Source organism: Gopherus evgoodei, chromosome 6 (genome assembly GCF_007399415.2).
Source record: "Gopherus evgoodei ecotype Sinaloan lineage chromosome 6, rGopEvg1_v1.p, whole genome shotgun sequence".
NCBI classification, from domain to species: domain Eukaryota; kingdom Metazoa; phylum Chordata; order Testudines; family Testudinidae; genus Gopherus; species Gopherus evgoodei.
This window is the reverse complement of record NC_044327.1, coordinates 25,377,101-25,403,046: the sequence shown is the minus strand read 5'-3', so window position 1 is coordinate 25,403,046 and position 25,946 is coordinate 25,377,101. Positions and strand designations below refer to the sequence as shown.

General features: G+C 41.4%; 1 protein-coding gene across 42 annotated transcripts in view; it reads left to right on the top strand.

The window, feature by feature from the left end:
• The window catches only part of PTPRD (protein tyrosine phosphatase receptor type D), a 1,707,428-nt gene that overhangs the window by 1,538,853 nt on the left and 142,629 nt on the right, over positions 1-25,946 (top strand). For 17 of the 42 annotated variants that reach the window (XM_030566314.1, XM_030566301.1, XM_030566298.1 and 14 more), the window contains 6 exons: positions 678-871; positions 3,413-3,439; positions 5,422-5,539; positions 16,137-16,724; positions 17,142-17,242; positions 18,192-18,451. In XM_030566314.1, the coding sequence (XP_030422174.1) occupies positions 678-871; positions 3,413-3,439; positions 5,422-5,539; positions 16,137-16,724; positions 17,142-17,242; positions 18,192-18,451 (1,288 nt within the window). The remainder of the gene's footprint in view (positions 1-677; positions 872-3,412; positions 3,440-5,421; positions 5,540-16,136; positions 16,725-17,141; positions 17,243-18,191; positions 18,452-25,946) is intronic. The other 25 variants (XM_030566328.1, XM_030566326.1, XM_030566323.1 and 22 more) reach the window with 5 other exon arrangements.

Below are 25,946 nucleotides of genomic sequence, written 5' to 3'. Positions count from 1 at the left end.
GCCTAGATTGCTCTTTCTTCCCCTCCTCATCTATTAAAAAAAATCACAGATCTCACGGTGGGGATCTTTCTGCATTTTTCTTGTTGTTTTTTTTTAACTCTTCTGTCTGATGAGCTTATGTCTTTTGATTTTTAAGAATGGCCTTCTTGTTCTTTGGTGCATTTAAAAAAAATCTTTGGAAAACTGATGCTCTACATATTTTTATTTTAAATATCTAGGTTGTCAAATGTCTTCCATATCTGAATATAACAGAAGATGTCCCAATTATCAACCACCTTTTTGTTCCACTGCAAAAAACCCAAACCCAATCAAAACAAAAGGGAACTTTTTTTTTTAAATCTTTTGGTTTTTTTATTATTATTATTTCAATTACAAAATATCTCTTTGTACTTTAATGCTTTGAATCTCAAAGCATCTTCCTTGGCTTTTGTACATTTTTACATGTTTTTCTATTTCTCTAATACTCTTTTTTCTTCCATTTTTTGCATCAGTCATGTTTTTTGATCTTTTCACTGAAAGGTAGAGCAGATTGGTTGAGCATTTTCATTTGTTGAATAATTTGTATTCTTCAAAGAAAACGTAGTGGGTCTGCCCTTAAAGAGAGAGAGAAAGAAAAAGACTCTAAGTGGGTGGGACAGGTGCCTGTAATTCTGTTTTATCCAATGATGTTGTTCCAGTTCCTAGTGGTCCTCCTCGCAAAGTCGAGGTAGAGGCTGTCAACTCTACCTCTGTTAAAGTGTCATGGCGCTCGCCTGTACCCAATAAGCAGCATGGTCAGATCCGAGGATACCAGGTTCATTATGTGAGGATGGAAAATGGAGAGCCAAAGGGTCAACCCATGCTGAAGGATGTCATGCTGGCTGATGCACAGGTAACTAGATTATTTTCTATTCTGTTTATAGGCCGCAGTAAAAATGCTGCATTTACAAAATACATATAAATAACTACCTGTCTTTTTCCCCCTCCACTTTGGCCCACAAGCTGACATGTTTTATTTCCATTTTAGTAGGTTCTCCATGGTTATGTTTACAGTTTCTTATGCCAAATTCAGACAGCCTGTGTATGCATACACGAGGGGGAAAAACAGCTAAGTTTAGTGCAATTCTTTGTAACCATCTGCAGGCTCCCCTAAACCTACACACTTCATGATCTGCATGTCCTCTGGAAGAGTGTCAAAGGGCATCCGGGCAGATCATAGTCAGTGCCTTTTAGCATGTGTGCTGTCTGATCCAGCCACCAGATATTTCACACAGATAACTCTTATTCCTGGATGGAATAATCTGTTCAATGTTTTAGCATCAGAACCAGGAGTAGGCAGATTAGAACTCTGCTTTGGCGCATTTAGTACTGCCTTGAAAGCATTAGCATATGCCCATCTTACCACTCTCATCAAATGAGGCCTGAATATTGTGTCATAGTTTTAGAACTCACTCATCTATTTAAATAACACAATACATCATTCAAATCAATAACTATCAAGTAAGTCTGTCTTAAAAATTTAAGGTTGGTTCAGCTGCAAAACGCAGATGCTGAGAAAGTGGTTCGATCTGTTTTACAAATCATGGCATATGATAGAGAAATCTGTGTTCTGGGGCATGTATATGATCACATCAAGATCAAAAGAACTTCTAGTATTAGGATTCTAATGGTAGGCTATGCTTATGCTTTGTGGACTTGGAGATTACCTGAATTATACCTCTGATGTATACGCCTAAGGGAAAGCTATAAATGTTTGCACACCTCTCACAGCTTGGGCTCGTTTTGTATGTGAATAATAGGAAGTCATCTAGGTTGACCAGATGTCCTGATTTTAGGAGGACAGTCCTGATTTGGGGGTATTTTTTGTATATAGGCTCCCATTACTTCCTTCCCCCATCCTGATCTTTCACATTTGCTGTCTGGTCACCCTAAAAGTCATCAGATATTATCACCTTAATTGAAAGTAAACAGTTAAATCTTAACCAGTTCTATGTTTGATGTTAGTAAATGATGGCAGCCCTCCCCCCCACCCCCGGAATTAATAGATAAGTTGCAACTCTGTATATTCATTTGGGGGGGCACTGATCTCTTGTCCCTTCAATTTTGTTGACATGCCTATTTAAATAGTATTGTGCCAGCTCTCAAGAGGTCCATTTTATTGTTTTACCTAATTATGTATTTATTTATTTGGCAAAACATTGTGCTCTCTTAGTTTAAACAGAATGAACCATAAATGCCTGCGGTTTACTACAAATTTGCAATTCTGAGTGTGGCCAGGGTCCTAGTGGGGAGCCAGCTGTGGTCACTCAATTAGGGTGAACTGCAAAGAATGGAGCAGCCAAACCCCCAAAAGCTGGTGGGATATTCCAATACTTAGATTCACCAAACCAGCATAAAACAGTTTTTTTATTACCTTACTGGTTACTCGGAAGTCCAAACAACACAGTTCCCTTAAAGTGATCCAGCCTCAGGCCTTCATCCAGATACCCACATCAGATACGATGAACATATCTGTAAATCTTATTTCATCATATAAAAGAAAAGGTTCTACCAATCCCAAAGGATCAGACACATTACCCCCCAAGTTAATGAATGTTTCAGATCTTACCCACATACACGCCACAGCCGATTCTTATTAACTAAACTAAAATTCATTAAAAAACAAAAAAGAGAATGTATGGTTAAAAGATCATTATACATACAGACATGAGTTCAATTCATTGAGGTTCAGATTTATAGCAGAGATGGTGAACTTTGTAGTTGCAAAGAGTTGCTTTAGAATTCAATTCATAGGTCATAATCCAATGTCCAAATCTCATAACTGGGAACTCAGTCTTGTGACTCAAACTTCCCCAATGAAGTCTAAGCAGATCTGAGATGACAGAATCAGGGCACAAGGATCTTTTATAGAATTTCATGTCCTCTTTGACAAATTGGGATTTCCTCGAGGAACAGAAGGTAATTAGGATGACTTTGAAGGAAGTCCATCACCAGTACTTAGCTATATGAATTATCATAAGGCCATTTGCTTGTTTTGCTTGTTCTTCCACAGTTCATGGTATATTTCAAAGAGAGAGGAATACTGAGATAGCCCATGTTTACAATTCATTTAAATGCTAGGATCTTCTTTTGACCTCTGAATTATCAGAATACAGCATAGACAGGGACTGTTGATACATTGTCCACGCTACTCATACATATGTAAATACACAAAAACACAAACATTATCTCCCCACATGTCTTTTCAGGGTTATTTCATTAACCTGATTTCAAAGGCTATTTGATTTTGCCAGCCAGTTTTTGGAGAGTTTTTTTTTTAATTATTATTATTATTATTTATTTTTACTACGAACAACAAAATTGCCTCAACCAGGCTACAAACCTCTCTTCATTTCTTTTGTTTTTCTTTCCACCATTCTTTACTCTGAATCAGTGGGAATATGATGATACTGCTGAACATGTGAGTAGTTGTTGACTGGTCAGACAAAAAGTGTGTGTTGTTTTTTTTTTAACCTCTTTCTGTTTTGTAAATGTTTTCGTCATTTGCACAAATGCATGTACTAACATATAATTGAAATTTTCCTCACTTTTTTTTTATTTTGTTCTGTAAGTTTGGCATGGTGCTGAAACGTACAACATTGTTTTGTGTTTTTGTTGGTTTTGATGGCTGTAACTAACTTTGCCTGGCAATGCAACCAAAGAAACTATGCTTTAAAAGAAGGTATTACAGAAAGAAAACGAAAACAGTTTGGATTTGCCTAGTAGTCACCCTTCAGGTTTTGTTGTATTCAATGTGTAGTGTGCAGCAGAAGTACAAGTTCATCTTTCTTTTTGTTTGGAACATGTGTCTGTTTTGTACACTTCCCAATCGAACCAAGGAAGGCAAACGTCCCACAGTATTTATGGTCTAAGGAATGTGTTTATTACATTCAAATTGCCTTTTTAAAAGACACTACTGTATGTGTTTATTTATCCTTGCATACAGTAGAATGCAACATACTCCAAATGAGGCTAGTGTGTGATCATTATTTAAAAGAAAATTGTCATTTGTTTTGCTCTTATAGTTTTAAATTGTCACCATCATTTATAATTGCCTTTTAAAAGACTGAAAGTGAAATGTCTTTCTTCTCGACTTTGCCATTTGGGTAGAACTGAGTTTGGGGATGAATTTTCAGATTTGTTCTTTTTTACTGGAAACATTTCACTCATCCCTTCTCATTATTACCTAGTAATTTTGGTACTGCTAACAAGTGACTGAAAATATAGGTCCAGATTTTAATTTAATCTGTAAAGTGTTCCTATCCTCATATTTTGAAAAATCCATTTACTGTAGACAGTTGGGCCCATAATTTTGCTGTTAACTTTTATGGTTGTTGCATTTGAAGATTACATGATTGCACATTTGCTATTTATTCTTGACATTGAAGTGTGCCATTCCTTTAGCAATGCTGAAATTAGTGTAAATCCATTCAGCCACACAGAATTGAGAAGGCATGCAGGTTAATGGTTATGACTGAGAACTGGAAGCCATGATAACTGTGTGACTTTGGATAAATGGACTTTTCTGTTCTTCAGTTTACCCATGGATCAGCAACAGATAATAATGCTTATCTGCCTGATTGATTTATCAAGACAAAACTTTCTCTTGATGCCTTTAGAGCAAAAACAAGTCTTTATTTCAGGTGGCCTCCATGTGTATGTACATGTGTGAGTGAAAAGGTCTCTTTTGGTTTTTGCATATACTACACCCTGTTTTTTGTATTGATTGAGAATTAATCCCTTCTGTTGCTGGTGTACTTTGCCTGAGAGCTCTGAGGTTTGCTCTAAGAATGCTGATTGAGTGGCTCTTTGAGATTTTGAGTAGTTAACAATTTGTAAAGCATTTAGTGATTCCTGGATGAGTAGTGCTGTAACAAGTACAAGTTGTTGTGAAATCTATATATGAAGGCAAATAGTGTTTCTGGTGAACTGTACTTAGTGTATTTTGAAATAGCTTTAGAAGTGTGGGTAAAACTGGAGCTCTCTGACTTATTGCTAGTGATTTCATACCTATGTCAATAATGGCCAGTAAACTATTAGGTCAAACTTATTTTTCAACTTGCATTAATTTCACAATAGCAATAAGACTCTCCAGGCAATACATTACAGGATGATAATTACACTGGTCACATCATTCGTTCTTTGGTCTAAGCCATATAAAACTACCTGAAGCATGCTACTTAGAAATGCCCTGTCTGTATTACTTGAAAAAAGTGAAACATACTGCATTACAGTGTCTCACTCACAAAACATTCCTCTGATACACTCCAATGTGTATCTTCATTACAGGTAGCACAAAAGCATATGTACTTTATGTGATATGTAGCAATTGATTAGATTATTCTTCGTTTTCTTAGTAAGGAATGAATTTTTAATATGTGTTCTTGTTTTATTTCATCTCAGGAAATGATCATTTCTGGACTACAGCCTGAAACTACATACTCCCTCACTGTGACAGCCTACACAACAAAAGGAGATGGAGCACGTAGCAAGCCCAAACTAGTGTCTACCACTGGTGCAGGTAATATTTGGATACTCCTTCATCTCTGAATTGGCTGTCTCTCCACTTGCAATACTTGTTTTGATACACCTGCTGTATGGATGCTGTCTCTAGTGCAAATGAAGGTGTTTGTAGGACAGAGGGAGCATTTGGTTTGTAAGCAGATTTCTTCATTTGAGCCAAAAAAAATGGAACAAGTCCCCATCCTAGTCCCTTCTTAAATTAATGATGTAGCAGAAAAATGCTGTTTTAACTATAAACCTACTGCTAGGTAATTTCTCTTCTGCACCCCACAATATATTTTGTAAGCAAGGGGAAAATCAGCAAATAGCAAACAGAGGATTGTTCTGACAAATGCCGACGGATCAGAGTGGACTGCAGTAAGCAGGAGCAAGAAATGTTCTGCCAAATGGACAGTACCCTCCTCTCCCCACAGAAAAAGAAAATACTTTGTGAGGAACCCTACCAGACCTTTAAAATTGGAGTTCCCGTAGTAAAGGAGAAAGGTAGTCTTATTTTCCTTACAAATTTTCATTTTCTTGGTTTTATAACATGGCCATAAAAACACTCCGTACCTGTCATGATAAATCATAACAGCCCTCTAACACTATTAGAAACTATCATAACAATAATCTATGGATTATGTAACTGTGGGAAGTCAAACAGTATATATGTTATAATTACCCAGGCTGAGCTTTTCAAAGCAGTCTAATGGGTTTAGAAACACATCTTCAATAATTTACGTGGCAGATATAGCCATATCTCCTAGACTACTTAGGAAAATCTCAACTGTAGTGACTAGATCAGGGGCGGGCACACTTTTTGGCCTGAGGGCTGCATCGGGTTTTGGAAATTGTATGGAGGGCTGGTTAGGGGAGGGGGCGTGGCCCGGCTCCCACTGACTATCTGTGCCCCCCTGCCCCCACTTCTTGCCTCTTGATGGCCCACCCTGGGACCTCTGCCCCATCTCCCCCCCTGCTCCCTTTCTCCTGACTGCTCCCCAGCGCCCCATCCAACCCCCCCTCCTTCCTGACTGCCCCCCCGACCCCTGCTCCATCCAACCACCCCTTTTCCCTGTCCCCTGACTGCCCCCAGAACCCCTGCCCCCCGCTGCCACATCAAACCCCCACTCCTTCCTAACTGTCCCCCAGGAGCCCTGCCTCCCTTCAACCCCCCTGTTCCCCGCTCTCTGACCACCCCGCCCCCTATCCACACTCACACACACACACACACGCTCCCTGCCCCCTTACCACGTTGCCTGGAGCACCAGTGGCTGGCGGCGCTACAGCCACACACTGTGAAGCACAGAGCAAGGGGCCAGGCTGGGATCTACAGCTGCCCCAGGAGCTCGCAGCCCCACTGTCCAGAGCATTGAGCTGGCGGAGGGGTGAGCTGAGGCTGCGGAGGACGGAGAACAGCAGGGGTGGGGCCAGGGGCTAGCCTCCTGGGGCAGGAGCTCAGGGGTCGGGCAGGAGAGTCCTGAAGGGCGGATGTGGTCCATATGCCGTAGTTTGCCCATCTCTGGACTAGATTGATCATGTAGTTGCATTCCAGCTTCTCCAGTACCTTCCATTCATTACTCATGACTAATATACACCAGATATATTTTATCTGGCTCCACTTCACCAATGAACTGTAGTAGTTCAGACAAAATGCAGTCCTCTTCTGGACCCTTTTGGTTCTGATGTAGGTAAAAGCAAAACTTGACCCAAAACCTTTTCCAAAACTCAGTTCCCAGCTCTAATAAACACAGTAATTTCAATGATATTTTGATTAATGAAATTCATTCCAGTCTCTAACTATAATTGTACGATATGGAATGATAGAAGCAAAACTTCCAGCTTCAGTGAGTGAGTGAGTGAGTGTGTGTGCAGGCTGCTAGGGGCTGTGTGCTGGGAGCGAGGCTGAGCCCTGAGTTGGGGGCGGGGCTTACCTGAATAGGGGTCCTATATAAGGAGCCAGGCACTCAGGCAGCGGCACAGTCAGTTGCAGCGGCACAGGAGGTGGCGAACAGAGCGGCTAACAGGGGAGTTTCAGTGGGAGTTTCCAGGGGGAGGTTGCAGGGGAGACCAAGGCAGAGGAACCAGGAAGGCAGACTAGGGAAGAGGCAGGGGTCTGCCAGCAGCCCAGCGCTTGTTGGTGGCCTGCGGTGCGGTGTGAGGCGTGGATTGCCAGGCACAGAGTTGGAGCGCTACGATGGAGGCGGAGGTAGCAGGTGCAGACACACTGAGGATGACCGGATGCGGTAGCTGTGGCATGTACATGGTCCTAGAGGGGGCACCTGAAAGGAGTTTCATCTGCATGAAGTGCCGCCTGATAGAGCTGCTGGAGGAAAAGGTAAGGGGACTGGAGATGCAAGTGGAAACTCTGGCTGAGTTTAGAAGGGGATTTGAGCAGTTGATGGAACACAGACATGATGAGGCACAGGGGACAAGCTCAGGCGAGCGGATAGAAGCAGGACCAAAGGACTCTGAGGAGGGGCTGCTGGGTGAGGAAAGTGGACGGTGGAAGCATGTGACTAGGAGAACCAGGCAGAGGAAAAGACGGGCCAGCGATGGAGAAATAGAACTCAGGAACAGGTTCGCTGAGTTGGAAAATGAAGATGGAGCACAGCAGGCTGCTGAAGGACAAAGGGCGAGGAAGAAGAGGCGAGCAGCTAGTCCTGCAGAAGGAGGGGAGGAGTCAATGGAGGCGACACCAAGTACGAGCCCTAGGAGGATTGTAAGGGCGAATACAAATCGAGAGGAATTGCGGCCAGCTGCTGTGGGGGATAGACCGCAGAATCGCACTGTCGCCAGGAAAAGGCAAGTCTACGTGATTGGAGACTCTTTACTGAGAAGAGTAGACAGGCCTGTAACTAGACCTGATTGGGAGAACAGAAGGGTGTGCTGTCTGCCAGGGGCTAAGATACAGGATGTGGACCTGAGGCTGAATACGATCTTAGCGGGAGCGGGAAAGAATCCGTTGATTATCCTTCATGTGGGAACGAATGATACGGCTAGTTACTCGCTGGACTGTATCAAGGAGGACTATGCCAGACTGGGGAAGACGCTCAAAGAAATCGAGGCTCAGGTGATCTTCGTGGGATTCTGCCGGTTCCTAGAGCGGGGCGACGAAGGAGTGACAAGATTATGGCGATCAACAGATGGCTCAGGGAGTGGTGTTATAAGGAGGGCTTTGGGATGTACGGTCACTGGGAAGCGTTTACGGATAGATGACTGTTCACTCAGGATGGACTTCATCTAAGCAAGGAGGGAAATAGAATTCTAGGATGGAGGCTCGCCGACCTCATCAAGAGAGCTTTAAACTAGGAAGTTGGGGGAGATGGTTGGGAGATGTTCGGGAGATCTCCACGCCGGAATATAACCTGGAGAGGGAAGTAAACAAAGTGAGAGGGGATACCCTTGCAGTCCCAAGAATTGATCCAAGGAGGAATAGTGGAGTAGTAACCAGAGTAACAGGTGATGCTGGTGGTAGAAGGTCTCTGCACGACGGGGGAAAGAATGTCACTGACGCCAAACGCTGAAAATGAAAAGGTCTATACACTAATGCGAGGAGCCTAGGTAACAAGATGGAGGAACTGGAGTTACTGGTGCAGGAAGTGAAACCGGATATTATAGGGATAACCGAAACCTGGTGGAATAGTACTCATGACTGGAGCACGGGTATTGAAGGCTATGTGCTGTTTAGAAAAGACAGGAAGAAAGGCAAAGGTGGTGGAGTAGCCTTGTACATCAATGATGAAATTAACTGTAGCGAAATAAGAAGCGATGGAATGGATAAGACAGAGTCTGTCTGGGCAAAAATCACACTGGGTAAAAAAGCAACTAGAGCTTCCCCTGAGATAGTGCTTGGGGTGTGCTATAGACCGCCGGGATCTGATTGGGATATGGATAGAGACCTCTTTAATGTCTTTAATGAAGTAAACACAAAGGGGAAATGTGTGATTATGGGCGACTTCAACTTCCCGGATATAGACTGGAGGACGAGTGCTTGCAAGAATAATAGGGGTCAGATTTTCCTGGATGTGATAGCGGATGGATTTCTTCATCAAGTAGTTGAAGTACCTACGAGAGGGGATGCCATTTTAGATTTGGTGTTGGTGAGCAGTGAGGACCTCGTAGAAGAAATGGTGGTAGGGGACAACCTTGGTTCGAGTGATCATGAGCCTATTCAGTTCAAACTAGATGGAAGGATAAACAAATGTAGATCTGGGATTAGGGTTTTCGACTTCTTGAGGGCTAATCTTAAAGAGTTAAGGAAATTAGTTAGGGAAGTGGATTGGACGGAGGAATTAGTGGATTTAAATGCGGAGGAGGCCTGGAATTACTTTAAGTCGCAGCTGCGGAGACTGTCGGAAGCCTGCATCCCAAGAAAGGGGAAAAAAACCATGGGCAGGAGTTGTAGGCCAAACTGGATGAGCAAGCAACTCAGAGAGGGGATTAGACAAAAGCAGAAAGCTTAAAGGGAGTGGAAGAAAGGCAGGATCAGTAAGGAAAGCTACCTTGGTGAGGTCAGAACATGTAGGGATAAAGTGAGGAAGGCTAAAAGCCGCATTGAACTGGACCTTGCAAAGGGAATCAAAACCAATAGTAAAAGGTTCTACAGCCACATAAATAAGAAGAAAACAAAGAAAGAAGAAGTGGGGCCGCTATACACTGAGGATGGAATGGAGGTTAAGGATAACTTAGGCATGGCCCAACATCTAAACAAGTACTTTGCCTCAGTTTTTAATAAGACTAGTGAGGAATCTAGCGATGATGGAGGGATGATAAACGGGAATGTGGATATGGAAGTGGATATTACCGCAACTGAGGTAGAGGCCGTACTTGAACAGCTCAATGGGACGAAGTCGGAGGGCCCGGACAATCTCCATCCGAGGATATTAAAGGAACTGGCGCGTGAAATTGCGAGCCCGTTAGCGAGAATTTTTAAGCAATCGATAAACTCGGGGGTTGTGCCGTATGACTGGAGGATTGCTAATGTAGTTCCTGTTTTTAAGAAAGGGAATAAAAGTGATCCGGGTAATTATAGGCTTGTTAGTTTGACGTCTGTAGTATGTAAGGTCTTGGAAAAAATTTTAAGGGAGAAAGTAGTTAAGGACATAGAGGTCAATGGTAATTGGGACGAATTGCAACACGGATTTACTAAAGGAGATCGTGTCAAACCAATCTGATCTCCTTCTTTGAGAAGGTGACGGATTACTTAGATAAAGGAAATGCGGTAGATATAATTTACCTAGATTTCAGTAAGGCGTTCGACACGGTTCCACACGGGGAACTGTTAGTTAAATTGGAAAAGATGGGGATGAATATGAAAGTTATAAAGTGGATAAGGAACTGGTTAAAGGGGAGATTCCAGCGGGTCGTATTGAAAGGTGAACTGTCAGGCTGGAAGGAGGTCACTAGTGGAGTCCCTCAAGGATTGGTTTTGGGACCGATCTTATTTAACCTTTTTATTACTGACCTTGGCCCAAAGAGCCGGAATGTGCTAATAAAGTTTGCGGATGACACAAAGCTGGGGGGTATTGCTAACACGGAGAAGGACAGGGATACTATTCAGGAAGATCTGAACCACCTTGTAAACTGGAGTAATAGAAATAGGATGAAATACAATAGTGAAAAGTGCAAGGTCATGCACTTAGGAATTAATAATAAGAATTTTGGATATACGTTGGGGGCGCATCAGTTGGAAGCGACGGAGGAGGAGAAGGACCTTGGGGTACTGGTTGATAGCAGGATGACTATGAGTCGCCAATGTGATACGGCTGTTAAAAAAGCAAATGCGATTTTGGGATGCATCAGGTGGGGTATTTCCTACAAGGATAAGGAGGTGTTAGTACCGTTATATAAGGCGTTGGTGAGACCCCATCTGGAATACTGTGTGCAGTTCTGGTGTCCCATGTTCAAGAAGGATGAATTCAAACTGGAACAGGTTCAGAGACGGGCTACAAGGATGATCCGAGGAATGGAAAAACTGCCTTATGAAAGGAGACTCAAAGAGCTTGGCTTGTTTAGCCTGGCCAAAAGAAGGCTGCGGGGGGATATGCTTGCTCTATATAAATATATCAGGGGGGTTAACGTTAGGGAAGGAGAGGAATTATTTAAGTTTAGTACTAATGTAGGCACGAGGACGAATGGGTATAAATTGGATATTAGGAAGTTTAGACTTGAAATTAGATGAAGGTTTCTAACCATTAGGGGAGTGAAGTTCTGGAACAGCCTTCCGAAGGAAGTAGTAGGGGTAAAAGACTTTTCTGGCTTTAAGACAAAGCTTGATAAGTATATGGAGGGGATGTTATGATAGGATCGTTAATTTGGGCAATTGATCTTGGATTACCACCAGATAGGTCTGCTCAATGATCTGCGGGGAGATGTTGGATGGGATGGGAACTGAGTTACTGCAGAGAATTCCTTCTTGGGTGCTGGCTGGTGAGTCTTGCCCACATGCTCAGGGTTTAGCTGATCGCCATATTTGGGGTCGGGAAGGAATTTTCCTCCAGGGCGGATTGGCAGGGGCCCTGGAGGTTTTTCGCCTTCCCCTGCAGCGTGGGGCACGGGTCGCTTGCTGGTGGATTCTCTGCAGCTTGAGCTCTTCAAACCAATTTTGAGGATTTCAATAACTCGGTCCTGGGTTAGGGGTTGTTATAAAATTGGATGGGTGGGGTTCTGTGGCCTGCCTTGTGCAGGAGGTCAGACTAGATGATCATATTGGTCCCTTCTGACCTATGAGTCTATGCGTCTATGAGCTGGTGGTCTTTACATTGACCATAGAAGGGCACTGTCAACTTTGACTGTCCCAAAATTTTGTGTCCCTCTCCTTTAAAAAAACCAAAAAAAATCTCCAGTCACTTGAAAAAAATCTATAAACTCTCCAAAACAAAGGCTGTAATGGAATTCCTCTGCTGCATGACCTTCAAAGAACAAACCCAGAGCCCTGTATTGGCTTACATCACTGGCATTGTCCCTTTACTCAATGCCATGACAATCTGGTAAATGTCCACACCTGCCAACCCACAATCTTCTGCACAAACAGGAACTCAGCGTTTTGCTGCTCCATATATTTTTTTCCCTAAATGAATACCCATTCAGACAATATGTTAGACCTGGCTATGGTTTATTATCTGTAGTAAGGAGGATTCTCATACAGGCATTTATAAAAGGGAATGGTAAGCATACTACAGAGTGTATAGACAGATTTCAGACCCTGCCTTTTCACAAGAATAGAGTAGGCAGATGGAGGAATGATGCACTTGTACTTTCCCAAACTCACATACCAAAGCAAGGCTAATAATTCTAATTTACGGCCTGTCAACTTCTGACAGCTTTCATTTAATGGGGAGCTTCTACAAAGGAATGGTCCAAAAATACTACAAAACAAATTAAGGGCCTGACTTGCTACTCTCATTTAGACTTGTTTTAAAAGAGGTATCTCCATTAAAGTCAGTTGAGTTACATCACTGTAAAACTAGTGTTCCTGGGAGGAAAATTGGACTCTAAATGTTTCCCAGTGAAAACTCACCATATGTGAAAAACTACTTTAAGGCAGGTATGAACCAGTTGGTGATAATTAACTGTTTTACTATGTCTAGTTAGTATTTAAAAACCATAGTTTATACTCATGTGTAGGGAAGGCTTGTCAAGTTTATTTCACAAGGGTGAGCCTTCAGTAACCTCAGTTGATAGTGTGGTAATGGTATTTGGCTAAGGTCTCCATTCCAGAATATACTTTCCATACCATATTCAGTTTCCTGTTTTATATCCATTTTTAGTATCAGTAATCATATTTCTAGAAAGTCTTTATACAAACAAGTTACTGTCACAAATCAAAGAATTTAAATATTTCTTCATGATTAAAATAATACTCTTGCCGGTAGTGTAAAAAAAAAAAAAAGGGTCTTCAGCTTTATTGGTACCTATGATAGCCATATAAATTGTATTTACAGCTACGTATTTTACAGTTTATCATGAATTGCAAAAGTGTAGTGCAGCTGAACTTTACTAATTCACACTTCACTAACTGCAAACCTCATTATTTGCACACAAAAGCTGTCAATCTTTCTTCACTTCTCTGGAAAGATTTGACAACAGCTTGCTCTAGTGAGGTCTCATATTACTAAGATTTCATTCATTGTATTGAACATGATGCGGAACTTCTATTGATGTATTACAAAATATAGCCCCATATAGCTAAGACAAAACTACATATATCAAATAAACAAAGTACACTCAGAGTCATTATACTCACTATATATATATATAGAGAGAGAGTTTTCTGTGGTTGTTCACAATTTAAAATATTTAGTAATAGTTTCAGTGGGGCTTGTTTATGCCAGTGATAAATTTAGCCCCCAAATGTTTAAAATGAATTACAGTACAGCAACAAAAAAGTGTTACTATTTTATCAAGGGACTGACGTACAGGAGAGAACTTAGGGCGCCCAGACAGCAAGTGTGAAAAATTGGAACAGGGGATGGGGGAAATAGGAGCCCATATTAAAAAAAGCTCCAAATATCAGGACTGTCCCTATAAAATCAGGGCATCTGGTCACCCTAAGAGAACTGGAAGTACTTTCCAGTCAAATTTCACTTTCCATATTCACAGTCACTCTCCTGTCAGGCTCCTTGTTCTTTAGTTTCCTTTCTGTTTTTACTTTTGCCATTAGACAACATAGACGCATTTTTAATTTTTTAAATTCTTTTTTTAGTGGTTACGCAAACGTTGCTGGCTTTTCTATTCTGCTTGAGAACTAGCTGTAATTTTTACCTCTTTTATATAGGCACCACCAATCAAACTTAAAAGAAACGGTCTTAAATGTGAGGGCTGCCACAAGAGTAAAAACAATTTATAGCATAAATAATTTAGTGACAGCTTCCAGAAACCTCTCATCTAAAAATCTGAACGAGTTATTATTCTATTTTTGTGGGCTCTTCTCCTCTTGCTTATGCTCCATTGGCTTCAATAATAGTTATAATACAATGAAAAATTTAGCCTACGAGAGCATCCACAGTCTTTTCTCTGCTCCAATACTGACTCGTATCCGTCAGCAGGAAAAGGTCAGAACTAATCAGAGAGATACATTTTATACTACAGAAAGTGGGGTGAAAACATAGAAAGTGCTTGGGATCCTATTTGGACAAGAATTAGGCTTTAAAAATGAAGTCTCTGTAGTAAATGGCTATAAAAATAAACCAGAATTAATATCATATTGTAGACAATGGCCAGGACTTATGAAGGGAGTAATGGAAAAAGAGGTTATCATTTGCAGAATTTTCACCAAGAAATGGTGTTCTTGTTCTCTTGTTTTGGAATTATTATCAATAGTTCTAATTATGACTGATTTTCTGTAGTTCTGGGGAAAAGATAAAATGTACAGTTCAAAAGATTAAAGAAAAGATTCTTTTTTGTTGTGAAAATTTGATCAGTGAACACAAGTTATCCTTTACATTTGTCCAGCCCATAACATGGAGTGTCAGACTTGCATCAGTGCAAGCTAATAGTCCCATGTAATTGTCCAATAACATTGTCGTCTTCATCCATTGTACACATTTCCATAATGTTTACATCTCTTAAATGCAGTTTTTGAATTCTTTTCCCAACCCCATTTTCTCCTTATCTGCTCCCCACTGACACCCTCATCTTTTTCTTGTGCATCTGCTGACTTTCCTATTGTGAGTTGTTTACGTATACATTTCAGACATAATAAGCTGCTTAAGAGGGGCAAGCTTTACAACTGGTCAGTGTAATCTACATGGAGTTCAAACACATGTGAATGAAGGGCTGATAAGCAGTACCTAGGAGGACGAATAGTCCAGTGGCTAGGATGCCAGCCTCTGATTTGGGCAGCTCATGATTAAATACCTTCTTCACCGTAGACTTCCTGTGTGATCTTGGACAAGTCACTTGGTTTGTCTGTATCTCAGTTCCCCATCCGTAAACTGAGGATAATAGTACTTCCCAATCTCACAGGGACATTGAAAGGATAAATACAAAAAAGATTGCAAGGCACTCAAATACACTATAGTCACAGATGACATATAAGTACCTAAGGTAGGTAGATAGGATTCCTAATGGTGGTATGCTAGGATTGCTAAGAAGAAAGTCCAGCTGACTTACCTTCTATCATAGGTGTATTCCCCTCCCCCCACAAAAATAATAATAATGGTAATAGATATGTTAGGCATAGTGAGGAACCTGTAATTTCTCGATATTTTTTTTTACTTACAGAAATGGAAATGTTTTTCCCTGGATTATATTAATGAATGCTTATGACAACACTCCTTTTCACAAGCGAGTACTTGTAAGCAAAGATGGATAGTATTTTACCTCACTTGTGTTCATACATTCTGTATCCCTGAATGTTTATACTTTTCTCTGTATTTGGAAAATGGGTAGGGGGAACAACAAATAATGGCTAGCTTAGCTATCCAAGTCTATTATACTGTATGACTGAATAGTGCAGAAGAAAGAGGTTATTTCTGAACTTTTATAAGATAGTTATTTGAGGAACAAAGAGTGAGGGAAAAGCAAATACAGCTGTATTCCTATTTAAAAAGCCTCAAGAATTAAATGCACATTTCCGTTTATATTTATCATCATTAAATAACATTGTGCTACAGTTCCAGGAAAACCTCGGCTTGTGATTAGCCACACACAGATGAACACGGCTCTTATTCAGTGGCACCCTCCTGTCGATACCTTTGGCCTCCTGCAGGGTTACCGCCTGAAGTTTGGTCGCAAAGACTTGGATATGTTTACAACGCTGGAGTTCTCAGAGAAAGAAGACCACTTCACAGCCACAGACATTCACAAAGGAGCTTCTTATCTCTTCAGGCTTTCAGCTAGAAATAAAGTGGGCTATGGGGAGGAGATGGTAAAAGAGATTTCTATTCCAGAAGAGGTACCCAATGGATTCCCTCAGAACCTCCATTCGGAAAGCTCCACCTCTACGTCGGTCCAATTAACTTGGCAGCCACCAGTCTTAGCAGAGCGAAATGGCATTATCACCAAATACACCCTGCTGTACAGAGATATCAATGTTGCACACCACCCAGTTGAGCTCCCCATTGTTCCCGCTGATACCGCTATGACACTTTCTGGCTTAAAACCAGATACTACATATGATGTAAAAGTACGTGCCCACACAAGCAAAGGGCCTGGTCCATATAGTCCAAGTGTCCAGTTCAGGACACTGCCCGTGGATCAAGGTAGGATTTGTCTGCTTATGGCGTTGTCCTTTAAAGGAATGTCGGTCTTTGGATATCAGTGTTTTTGAAGCTGTAAATAAACTGACCCGCCCATTCATGTAGATAGGTTCGACCAACACAAAAGGTAAAGTATGTAAATCTTAATATGTTTTGGATACCTTAGAATCCAATTACCCCATGTCAAGCAAGTCTGGCTAACATCTGCCCAGTATTTTCAGGTAAGGAAAAATATAACATACTGAGATGGTATTAGATGAATGAACTTCGTAAGAATGAGGTATTTAAATGATTGTCTTAAGCAAGTCAGAGATTTGCATTTCTATTCTTTTTATCCTTAATGCTTATTGGTAGTGGTGGACAAGCGATAGGAGATAAGGTTCAAGATGTAGTTTAAATACATTATTTTTCCTTTTCCAGCAGTGTTTGCAAAAAATTTTCATGTAAAAGCAGTAATGAAGACGTCAGTATTACTGTCTTGGGAGATTCCAGAGAATTACAATTCTGCCATGCCTTTCAAAGTAAGTTGTTTTCTAATTTGTAAGACATCAAGGATAAAATTGGAGGATATAGTTCAGCTGCTTAAGCAATTTACTGAGCAGGTGGTTATTTTTTTTGGTTCTGCTGTATTTAGAAGTGTATGCTAATCAGCAATATTGACCCAAGCAATTAAAATCAGTCCTTTGGCAATGTGAACTTTCCACCTTAGCATTAGTGCAGTGGCAGCATTCCAAACTTTGACTGGTATTAGATATTACACATTCTGTGAATTCTTTGTTTGTTTATAGTGTGGTGCAACAGGTCTTCCTAAACAGAGGAATTAAAAATATTAATTTTCTTTTAAAGCTTCTGCTCTGTATTGTATGTAACAGAATGTGATCTTCTTTACTCCTTTGACCTGTTCTTTAAAAAAGAAACCTATCTGGTTTCTAACTCTTGCATTCCAATTATTTATAATATGGTCAAACAGATTTGTGTAAGTGCAGTCTTGCCTATTATTTCTTCTGCACCATTTAAGCACTTATTGCTCACCACTGGGAAAGGTCAGCAAAGAGCAGTATGTTATGAACTTTTGTGAATATGAAAACTGGTTCAGAAAACAAGGAACCTTTAAGGATGAGTAGATCTACAGTAAACACAAGTCTGCAGAACAGCCTTGATGTAAACAGCATGTTAAATGCTCAGCTCATTTGTATCAGCATCATAAGAATTTTAAGCATGTTAACAAAGACATCTCTAGTACCATGTACATTGTAATAGAGGACACTTTATTTTAAATAATTATTTTCGCTGGAAAAAGAGAATTAGATTGACATGCCGTTATCAATAACATTTTTTACCATAAAATGCTGCCAATTAGCATTTTAAATTTATGGCTGGGTTCATTTATGTTTTCAGTGTATCAATACCAACATTTTACAACTTTTTTCCCCCCAATGACTAAAGGCCTTGAATTTTTGTATCTATTAGATCCTTTACGATGATGGGAAAATGGTGGTTGAGGTGGATGGTCGAGCCACTCAGAAACTTATCACTAACTTGAAGCCAGAGACATCGTATTCCTTTGTTCTGACGAATAGGGGGAACAGTGCTGGAGGTCTTCAGCATAGGGTTACAGCAAAGACTGCACCAGATGTACTGCGCACCAAGCCAGTCTTCATTGGGAAGACCAACTTAGATGGGATGATAACTGTGGAACTTCCTGAAGTACCTGCAAATGAGAATATAAAGTGAGTAAAGATTCTGCAGTTAGTGAGAATGGCAAGTTTCCTATATCCCAAAATTAACTCTTGTTAATCCCCAAAAGGTATAAAATGGAATATTTCAGTGAATTTTTCATCTATTAATTATCATCATCATTATTATTTATTTATATTACCATAGTGCCCAGGAGCCCTAGTCTTGGACCATTCAGATAGGTGATATACAAACACAGAATACAATCTAATCATTTTAGGCTCTCCTGGAATCTGATTGGCATAAGATAGATATTCACACATGGTTAACGAAAGCATCATAGGTAGAAATTATGGGAATGCAAGTCTGTAATTGAATCCCCTGTTCTGGAACTAACAATTCAGCACCATTATGGTCTCAAGTCAGCACTTTTAAACTATCATTTCCTTTTGACTCCATGACACAGCCTAGAAAAGGGATTTTGTAGAGCTGGTCATAAAAGATTAATTCTTCCTTTTGGAAATTTTTGAGAAAGACAACCTTCCCCCCTTTTCATTGAAAAACCAAAAAAAAAAAAAAAAAGTTTTCAGACAGGAAGTTTTCAGCCAAGAGCTTCCTGGGTTTTTTTGTTTGTTTGTTTTTGTTTTTGACAAAAAGCTGAAATTTTCTGTAGAAAGTAAACACTTTTAATAGAAATGTTCATTTAGTCAAAAATCCAATTTGCCATCAAAAATGGTTTTTTGATGGAAAATTATCAACCATCCTCAGGGTTTTGTTTTATACAGTATTAAAGTGCAATTTGATTATGTAAAAATGGCATTTTGGGTTATGTGTTTATTGTCTCATAGTATTTTCTAGATCAAAGGTGCTCACTTATCAGTTTAGACGTAAAATGATGTATTTTTATTTCACAGTCATCCCTGCAAACTGTAACTGTCCTTATCATGAATCATTACAAGTAATAAGATATTGCAGGCCAACTTATGCCTTCAGTTACATTTGTGCCACCAATTCCCACTGAAACAACTTGCAATATCAAGCCTCAGTCACTGCAAGGACTAGTGGAGGCTTAAAAGGCTATTACAATACTTTGTACAATACTTTGAATGAACTAATTATATAGGCAAGAATGAAGTTAAGTAATATCCAGGTAAGAACATAAGAACGGCCATACTAGGTCAGACCAGTGCTCCATCTAGCCCAGTATCCTGCCTTCCGACAGTGACCAGGGCCAGTTTCTTCAGAGGGAATGAACAGAACAGGGCTATTATCAGGTGATCCATCCCCTGTTGTACAATCCCAGCTCCTGGCAATCAGGTGCAAGTAAGGAAATAGAGAAGTGTTTGCTGACAGAGGGAGCCAATCATTACACTAGAATGTAACCTGGATGGTTTCTCTTGCTCCCACTTCTGAGGGTTGTGGTGAGAAGGGATCTCCACTCCCAGAGAGCACCGCCATCAAGCACATCAGCAGGGCGGTACCCCGGCATAGTGTCTCGGCCCCTGGTTCACATTTGCACCCCCAGGGTAAGACCCAATGCCCCCATCTCATAAGGAGATGTTGTTGGGATGCCCACTATGTTACTTCTTTGGATCTGGAGCCGACATCAGCAAGTTCCTGCACTGAGCAAATGCCAAAAGTTGTGCCAACTAAATGACTCTCACTTAAGTTCCAACTGTGACCTCCAGGAGGGCGAGAATCCCAGCCCTCTGCTTGCTCAAAAGCCAACCTCTAGGTTTTGCTGCAAGGAAGGTGAAAGACCCAAACAACCTTGGTCAGTCTGTGGTATGGGGAAAAAAGCAGGTACCAGCTTATCCCTTAGCCACAAAGCACTTATTAGTTTAGCCCTCAGCAACCTAGATAAGGGAGGAAGGAGGTGCTGACGGCTGGTAACTAGCAAACAAAAAGTGGCCCTGAGCACAGAGCGCCTATCATGGCTCCAAATCTCATGCCAAATCCCACAAGATGTCCAACCTACCCTGGATATACTGAGGGGGCTGGATGTCTTGTGGAACCCAATCTGTTCTTTTTGGCACTCTCCCATTGCGGAAGCCACAAAACCACACCCTCACTAGGCTTCGAGACCTCCGTAAGATAGAAAAGTAAGTTCATTAGGAAATAAAGTTGCATACAATAAAATGGTTTAAAGCTTAGAAGCAGTCCCTATCTGTTAAATATAACTTGAATTCTTAGAGTTTAAGGAGATAATAATAGCTGTTGTGTCTGGGAGGGAAGAACCATCTTGTAGAGTAATCACCATTAAACTTTTTACAGTTGCCATTTGTATGTGATTAACATTGCGCTACCATGATTCTGTCTATCCTAATATGGTAGGATTACTAAATATGGAGAATCCTGCATTAATGTTAATTAGGCAAAAGGAAAAACTGATAATGGGTTTACTATAGTGCATTTTAAATTAACACTAATGGGACATGGGTGCAATTTCTTAGTCACACCCTAATTTGTTAAAGAAGTTGGGGAACATAACTTTCATTCTTCAGTGTCTTATAATGGGAATGAGTAGATATTGTAATAGAGCTGTGCAAAAATATTCATATCCAGAGCTAAATGGATGTCTTTTCACCAGTTCTGCTTCAGGTAATGTATTTCTGGCATTTTGCCAAAATTTGTGTACTTACTAAAAACAGTATTTCTGACTGAAAGTTGCTGTGCCTGCTTATGAATCCCTGCCAAGTAAAGGTGGGAAATTATGCAAGGCCTGTGTCCCAAAGAAAACAAACAGTTAAGCAATCCCTTCAAGTGTTTTGCATCTTCTGTTGACCCACTTAGCCTGTCTTGTATGTTACCAGAGCCCTGGTTTTACAGTGAATGTTCTGACAACATGGCAGCTGACATAGGATTGCTTCCCCAAATAACTGTCAGTGCTGCATAGATATTCCTTATAGATCTAGTTAGTGTCATTCTGCAACCTACCTTATGTGTACTCCACTTTAACATTGCTTGTGTGTGTGCAGCAGTCTGATTGGCTAATCAAGGTTGTGTGTGGCAGTCTGACACTTGGAAAGCATGACAGAGAGTGTTAGACAAGAAAGACTCACCTTGCGTTGTGTGCTTTGATAGAAATTTATGAATGTGAAGGGAAATGAATGGTTATCATTTAATGGTAGCATTCCACTAGTCAATGCATATGATAAATTTAATCTGTGATAGCCCAAGTAACTTGTTCACATACTCAGCCAGAACACATTAGTGTGCAAAGTTGTACTCTCAGCTGATTTTCTCTTAATTTTGAGGAGACCACTTTTTTAACGACTGTAATTACTGACCACATGAAATTAAAAATCGTCTTAAGGTTGTGGCTGGGCAGGTTGAAGGAATCAACAGCTATCGTTGAGGCAAATATTTGGATTAAACACAAAATGTGTATTTAAAAATAAAATGGATAATGAAATGTTATGTGTAACTTAAAAGCTATACAGTTAGATCTGTTCAAAATAACAAAATTAAGAAGAGGTTTGTACCCATCTAATGGCTTACAATAGAAAAAAGGAATAAACACTGTAATCTGAACTGACTACCTCAATATATTGATTTAGGAATTTGATTTTATTCCATTAGGTGAATAGCGGTAGCCTATGGTAAAAGGGAAATCATAGCCAAGAAACTACACTTCTCCAACTTTTTTTTAAATGCCAATAGGGCTGAAGAGGGTTGATGGACCTAAGATATTCCTAAGAAATAGGGAAAGCTATTAGGATGTATGGAAGGGCATATGAGGAGTGCTATTCTTTTTCTCTGTACTATATTTTAAACAGTGTGCTAACCTTCCCTCTCACTGCATTGAGGGTACAGCTGGCCTTTCAGGCCTGCAAAGCCAGAGGCAAATCTCAGCTTTTATTTTTATTAAAGTAAGATTTTAGCCCTTTTCTTTCCAAAGACAGCACGGAACATGCTAGATATGAACAAAGATTTTCAGGGCCTTTCTCTACAGCTGCACAAAGCTGGACTTTGGGAACTATGAAATCTGGTTTGAATTTTAGAGAGATTCCAGAACAATTTATGGTTACCCAGGCTATTGGTGGTGGGGGGGGGGGTGTTGCAAGCTGCGTCCCAGTGGATTACGCACAGCACTGAACAAGGGAATCATATATTGCAATCCCAGCTCTGTCCCTGACTCTCCCTATGACCTTGTTCAAATCACTTAGGCCAAAATTTTCAAATATAAGCACACCTAACTAAAAGTGGCCTGGTTTTCAAAGGAGCTGAGCACTCATCCTATTGAAGGCAATGGGGTGGAGGGAACTCTCCAGTCACTTATTCCGGTGCCTAATTTTGAGCACCTAAGTGTGACAGCTTTGGCCTTATCTTTTCTGCCTCTGTTTCCCCAATTATAATTTTGGGATAATAATATTGTAACCCCCTGTCAAGGTTTTTTCCCCACTTTGAACTTTAGAATTCAAGAAGTGGGGACCTGTATGATTACTTTTAAGTTTAATTACTAGCTTAAATTTGGTACACTGCCACCAGCCTGAAGTAAGTGTCTGGCACATTTACTGTTTCCCCAAAACCTTCCCTGGGGAACCCAAGACCCAAACCCCTGGGGTCTTAAAACAAGGAGAAATTAACCATCCCCCTCCTTTTCCCCCCAGGCTCTCCCCTCCCTGGGTTGCCTTGAGAGGCTTACACAGATCCAAACTCCTTGGATCTTAAAACAAAGAGGAATTAACCATCCCCCTCCTCTTCCCCCACCAATGCCTGGTGAGTTCAGACTCAATCCCTTGGATTCTAAAACAAGGAAAAATCAATCAGGTTCTTAAAAAGAAAGCTTTTAATTAAAGAAAGAAAAAGTAAAAATTATTTCTGTAAAATCAGGATGGAAAATGCTTTACAGGATACTCAGATTCATATAGACTAGAGGGACACCCTCTCCAGCCTGAGATTCAAAGTTACAGCAAACAGAGGTAAAAATCCTTCCAGCAAAAACACCATTTACAAGTTGAGGAAACAAACATAAGACTAATCTGCCTTGCCTGGCTATTACTTACTATTTTGAAACATGAAAGACTGATTCAGAAAGACTGGGAAAGCCTGGATGTATGTCTGGCCCCTCTTAGCTCCAAGAGCGAACAACAAACCACACAAACAGCACAAAGACTTCCCTCCACCAAGATTTGAAAGTATCTTGTCCCCCGATTGGTCCTCTGGTCAGGTGTCAGCCAGGTTTACTGAGCTTCTTAACCCTTTACAGGTAAAAGAGACATTAACCCTTAACTATCTGTTTATGACACGCCTACCAAATCTCAGATAGTGTGGAACCACACGGGCGGTGATTTCTTCCTAGAACTTTAGAATAAACAGATTAATAAAACACATGCACTTTACATATGCTACTAATTATGTAAAACTACAAGACTTTTCACATTTTAAGGACAATTTTTAACCAGTTGATTCTGGGAAACTTTCACGGGAGAGTGCATCAGCTACTTTGTTAGCAGCTCCTGAAATGTGTTGAATGTTAAAATCAAAATCTTGGAGAGCTAAACTCCACGCAAGAAGTTTTTTGTTGTTTCCCTTGGCAGTATGAAGCCACTTTAACGCAGCATGGTCTGTTTGTAGCTGGAAACGCCGTCCCCAAACATATGGGCATAGCTTTTCCAGGGCATACACAATGGCGTAGCATTCCTTTTCACTGATTGACCAGTGGCTTTCCCTCTCAGACAGTTTCTTGCTGAGAAACACGACAGGATGGAAGGTTTGATCCGGTCCTTCCTGCATTAAAACTGCTCCCACGCCACGCTCAGATGCATCTGTGGTTACTGGGAATGGTTTGTCAAAGTCTGCGGCCCTTAGCACAGGGTCAGACATGAGTGTCGCCTTGAGCTGGATAAAGGCCTTCTGACAGTCATTAGTCCACTTAACTGCATTCGGCTGGATCTTTTTGATCAGGTCTGTTAGTGGGGCAGCGATTTGGCTGTAGTGTGGAACAAATCGCCTGTAATACCTGGCCAAGCCTAAGAAGGATTGGACCTGTTTCTTTGACTTTGGGACAGGCCACTTTTGGATAGCATCCACCTTGGCCTGTAGGGAGTTTATTGTTCCTTGATCCACCTGGTGTCCAAGGTAAGTCACTCTGTTTTGGCCTATTTGATACTTTTTAGCCTTAACAGTTAGTCCTGCCTGCCTGATGCGCTCAAAGACTTTTTCCAGGTGTTCCAGGTGTTCTACCCATGAATCAGAAAAAATGGCCACATCATCGAAGTAGACAACTGCATATTCTCCCAATCCTGCTAGGAGACCATCTACAAGTCTTTGGAAAGTGGCAGGTGCATTTTGCAGCCCGAAAGGAAGCACATTAAATTCATACACCCCTGCATGGGTGACGAAGGCTGACCTTTCTTTGGTGGGTTCATCTAGCGGTACTTGCCAGTACCCCTTGGTTAAGTCTATTGTGGAGATGAACTGGGCATGTCCCAATTTCTCCAATAGCTCATCGGTGCGTGGCATTGGATAGTTGTTGGGACGAGTTACAGCATTTAGCTTACAGTAGTCCAGGCAAAAGCGTATTTCCCCATCTGGTTTGGGTACCAGAACCACTGGAGATGCCCATGCAGTGGTAGAGGGGCGGATTATACCCATCTGTAGCATGTTTTGGATCTCCCGTTCTATAGCAGCTTGGGCATGAGGAGACACCCGGTAGGGTGGGGTTCTAATGGAGTGAGCATTACCTGTGTCAATGGAGTGGTATGCCCATTCAGTCCGTCCTGGGGTGGCTGAGAACAATGGGGCGAAACTAGTGCACAGCTTCTTGATCTGTTGCCGCTGCAGATGTTCCAAGGTTGTGGAGAGGTTCACCTCTTGCACGCCACCGTCACTTTTTCCTTCATACTAGACATCTTCAGGCCACTAAGCGTCATCTTCTCCCTGGGCTGTAAACTGACAAACCTTTAAGTCTCTGGAATAAAAGGGCTTGAGAGAATTAACATGGTACACTTTAGGCTTTAGGGTTGAGGTGGGAAATGCTATGAGATAGTTAACAGCTCCCAGGCGCTCTTGGACCGTGAATGGCCCTTCTTGTTCTACAACAAACCGGGATCGGTTAGAAGAACTGAGAGATGGTGGGGTGCTCCGTGCCGCCATCCAAGCTTTCTGAAGGCTGTCATCTGCTTCCTGCTCAGTCTGGAACTGTTCCCTTGAGGCTGAAGACACCAGTTCCTCCTTAGACTGTGGACTTGGGCTTGGTCCTTCTGGAAGCGATGTAGGTGATGGGGTTGTTTTCGTTGATGGTGAACCGCTTTCCGCTGGTGCACTATGCGATATTTCAGGCTCTGGCTGAGCCTCTTGGGTAGGGTTGTCTGCTGCTTCTGCCAGTTCAGGCCCGCTGGTGCCCTCTGGCGTTGGAGTGGTAGATGGGTTTGCAAGCGCTGGCGTAAGTGCTGGCAACGGTTCTGGTGCTGGTTGCTTTTCCAGTTCTGGTTCTGGGACTGGATGCACTGTGGCTGTTGCAGTCGTTGGCAGGGGATCCGGGTCCACCACCTCTAACTGGGTCTCTGGTAACACAGACAGGGCCCTTGTGGATGGCTCAAG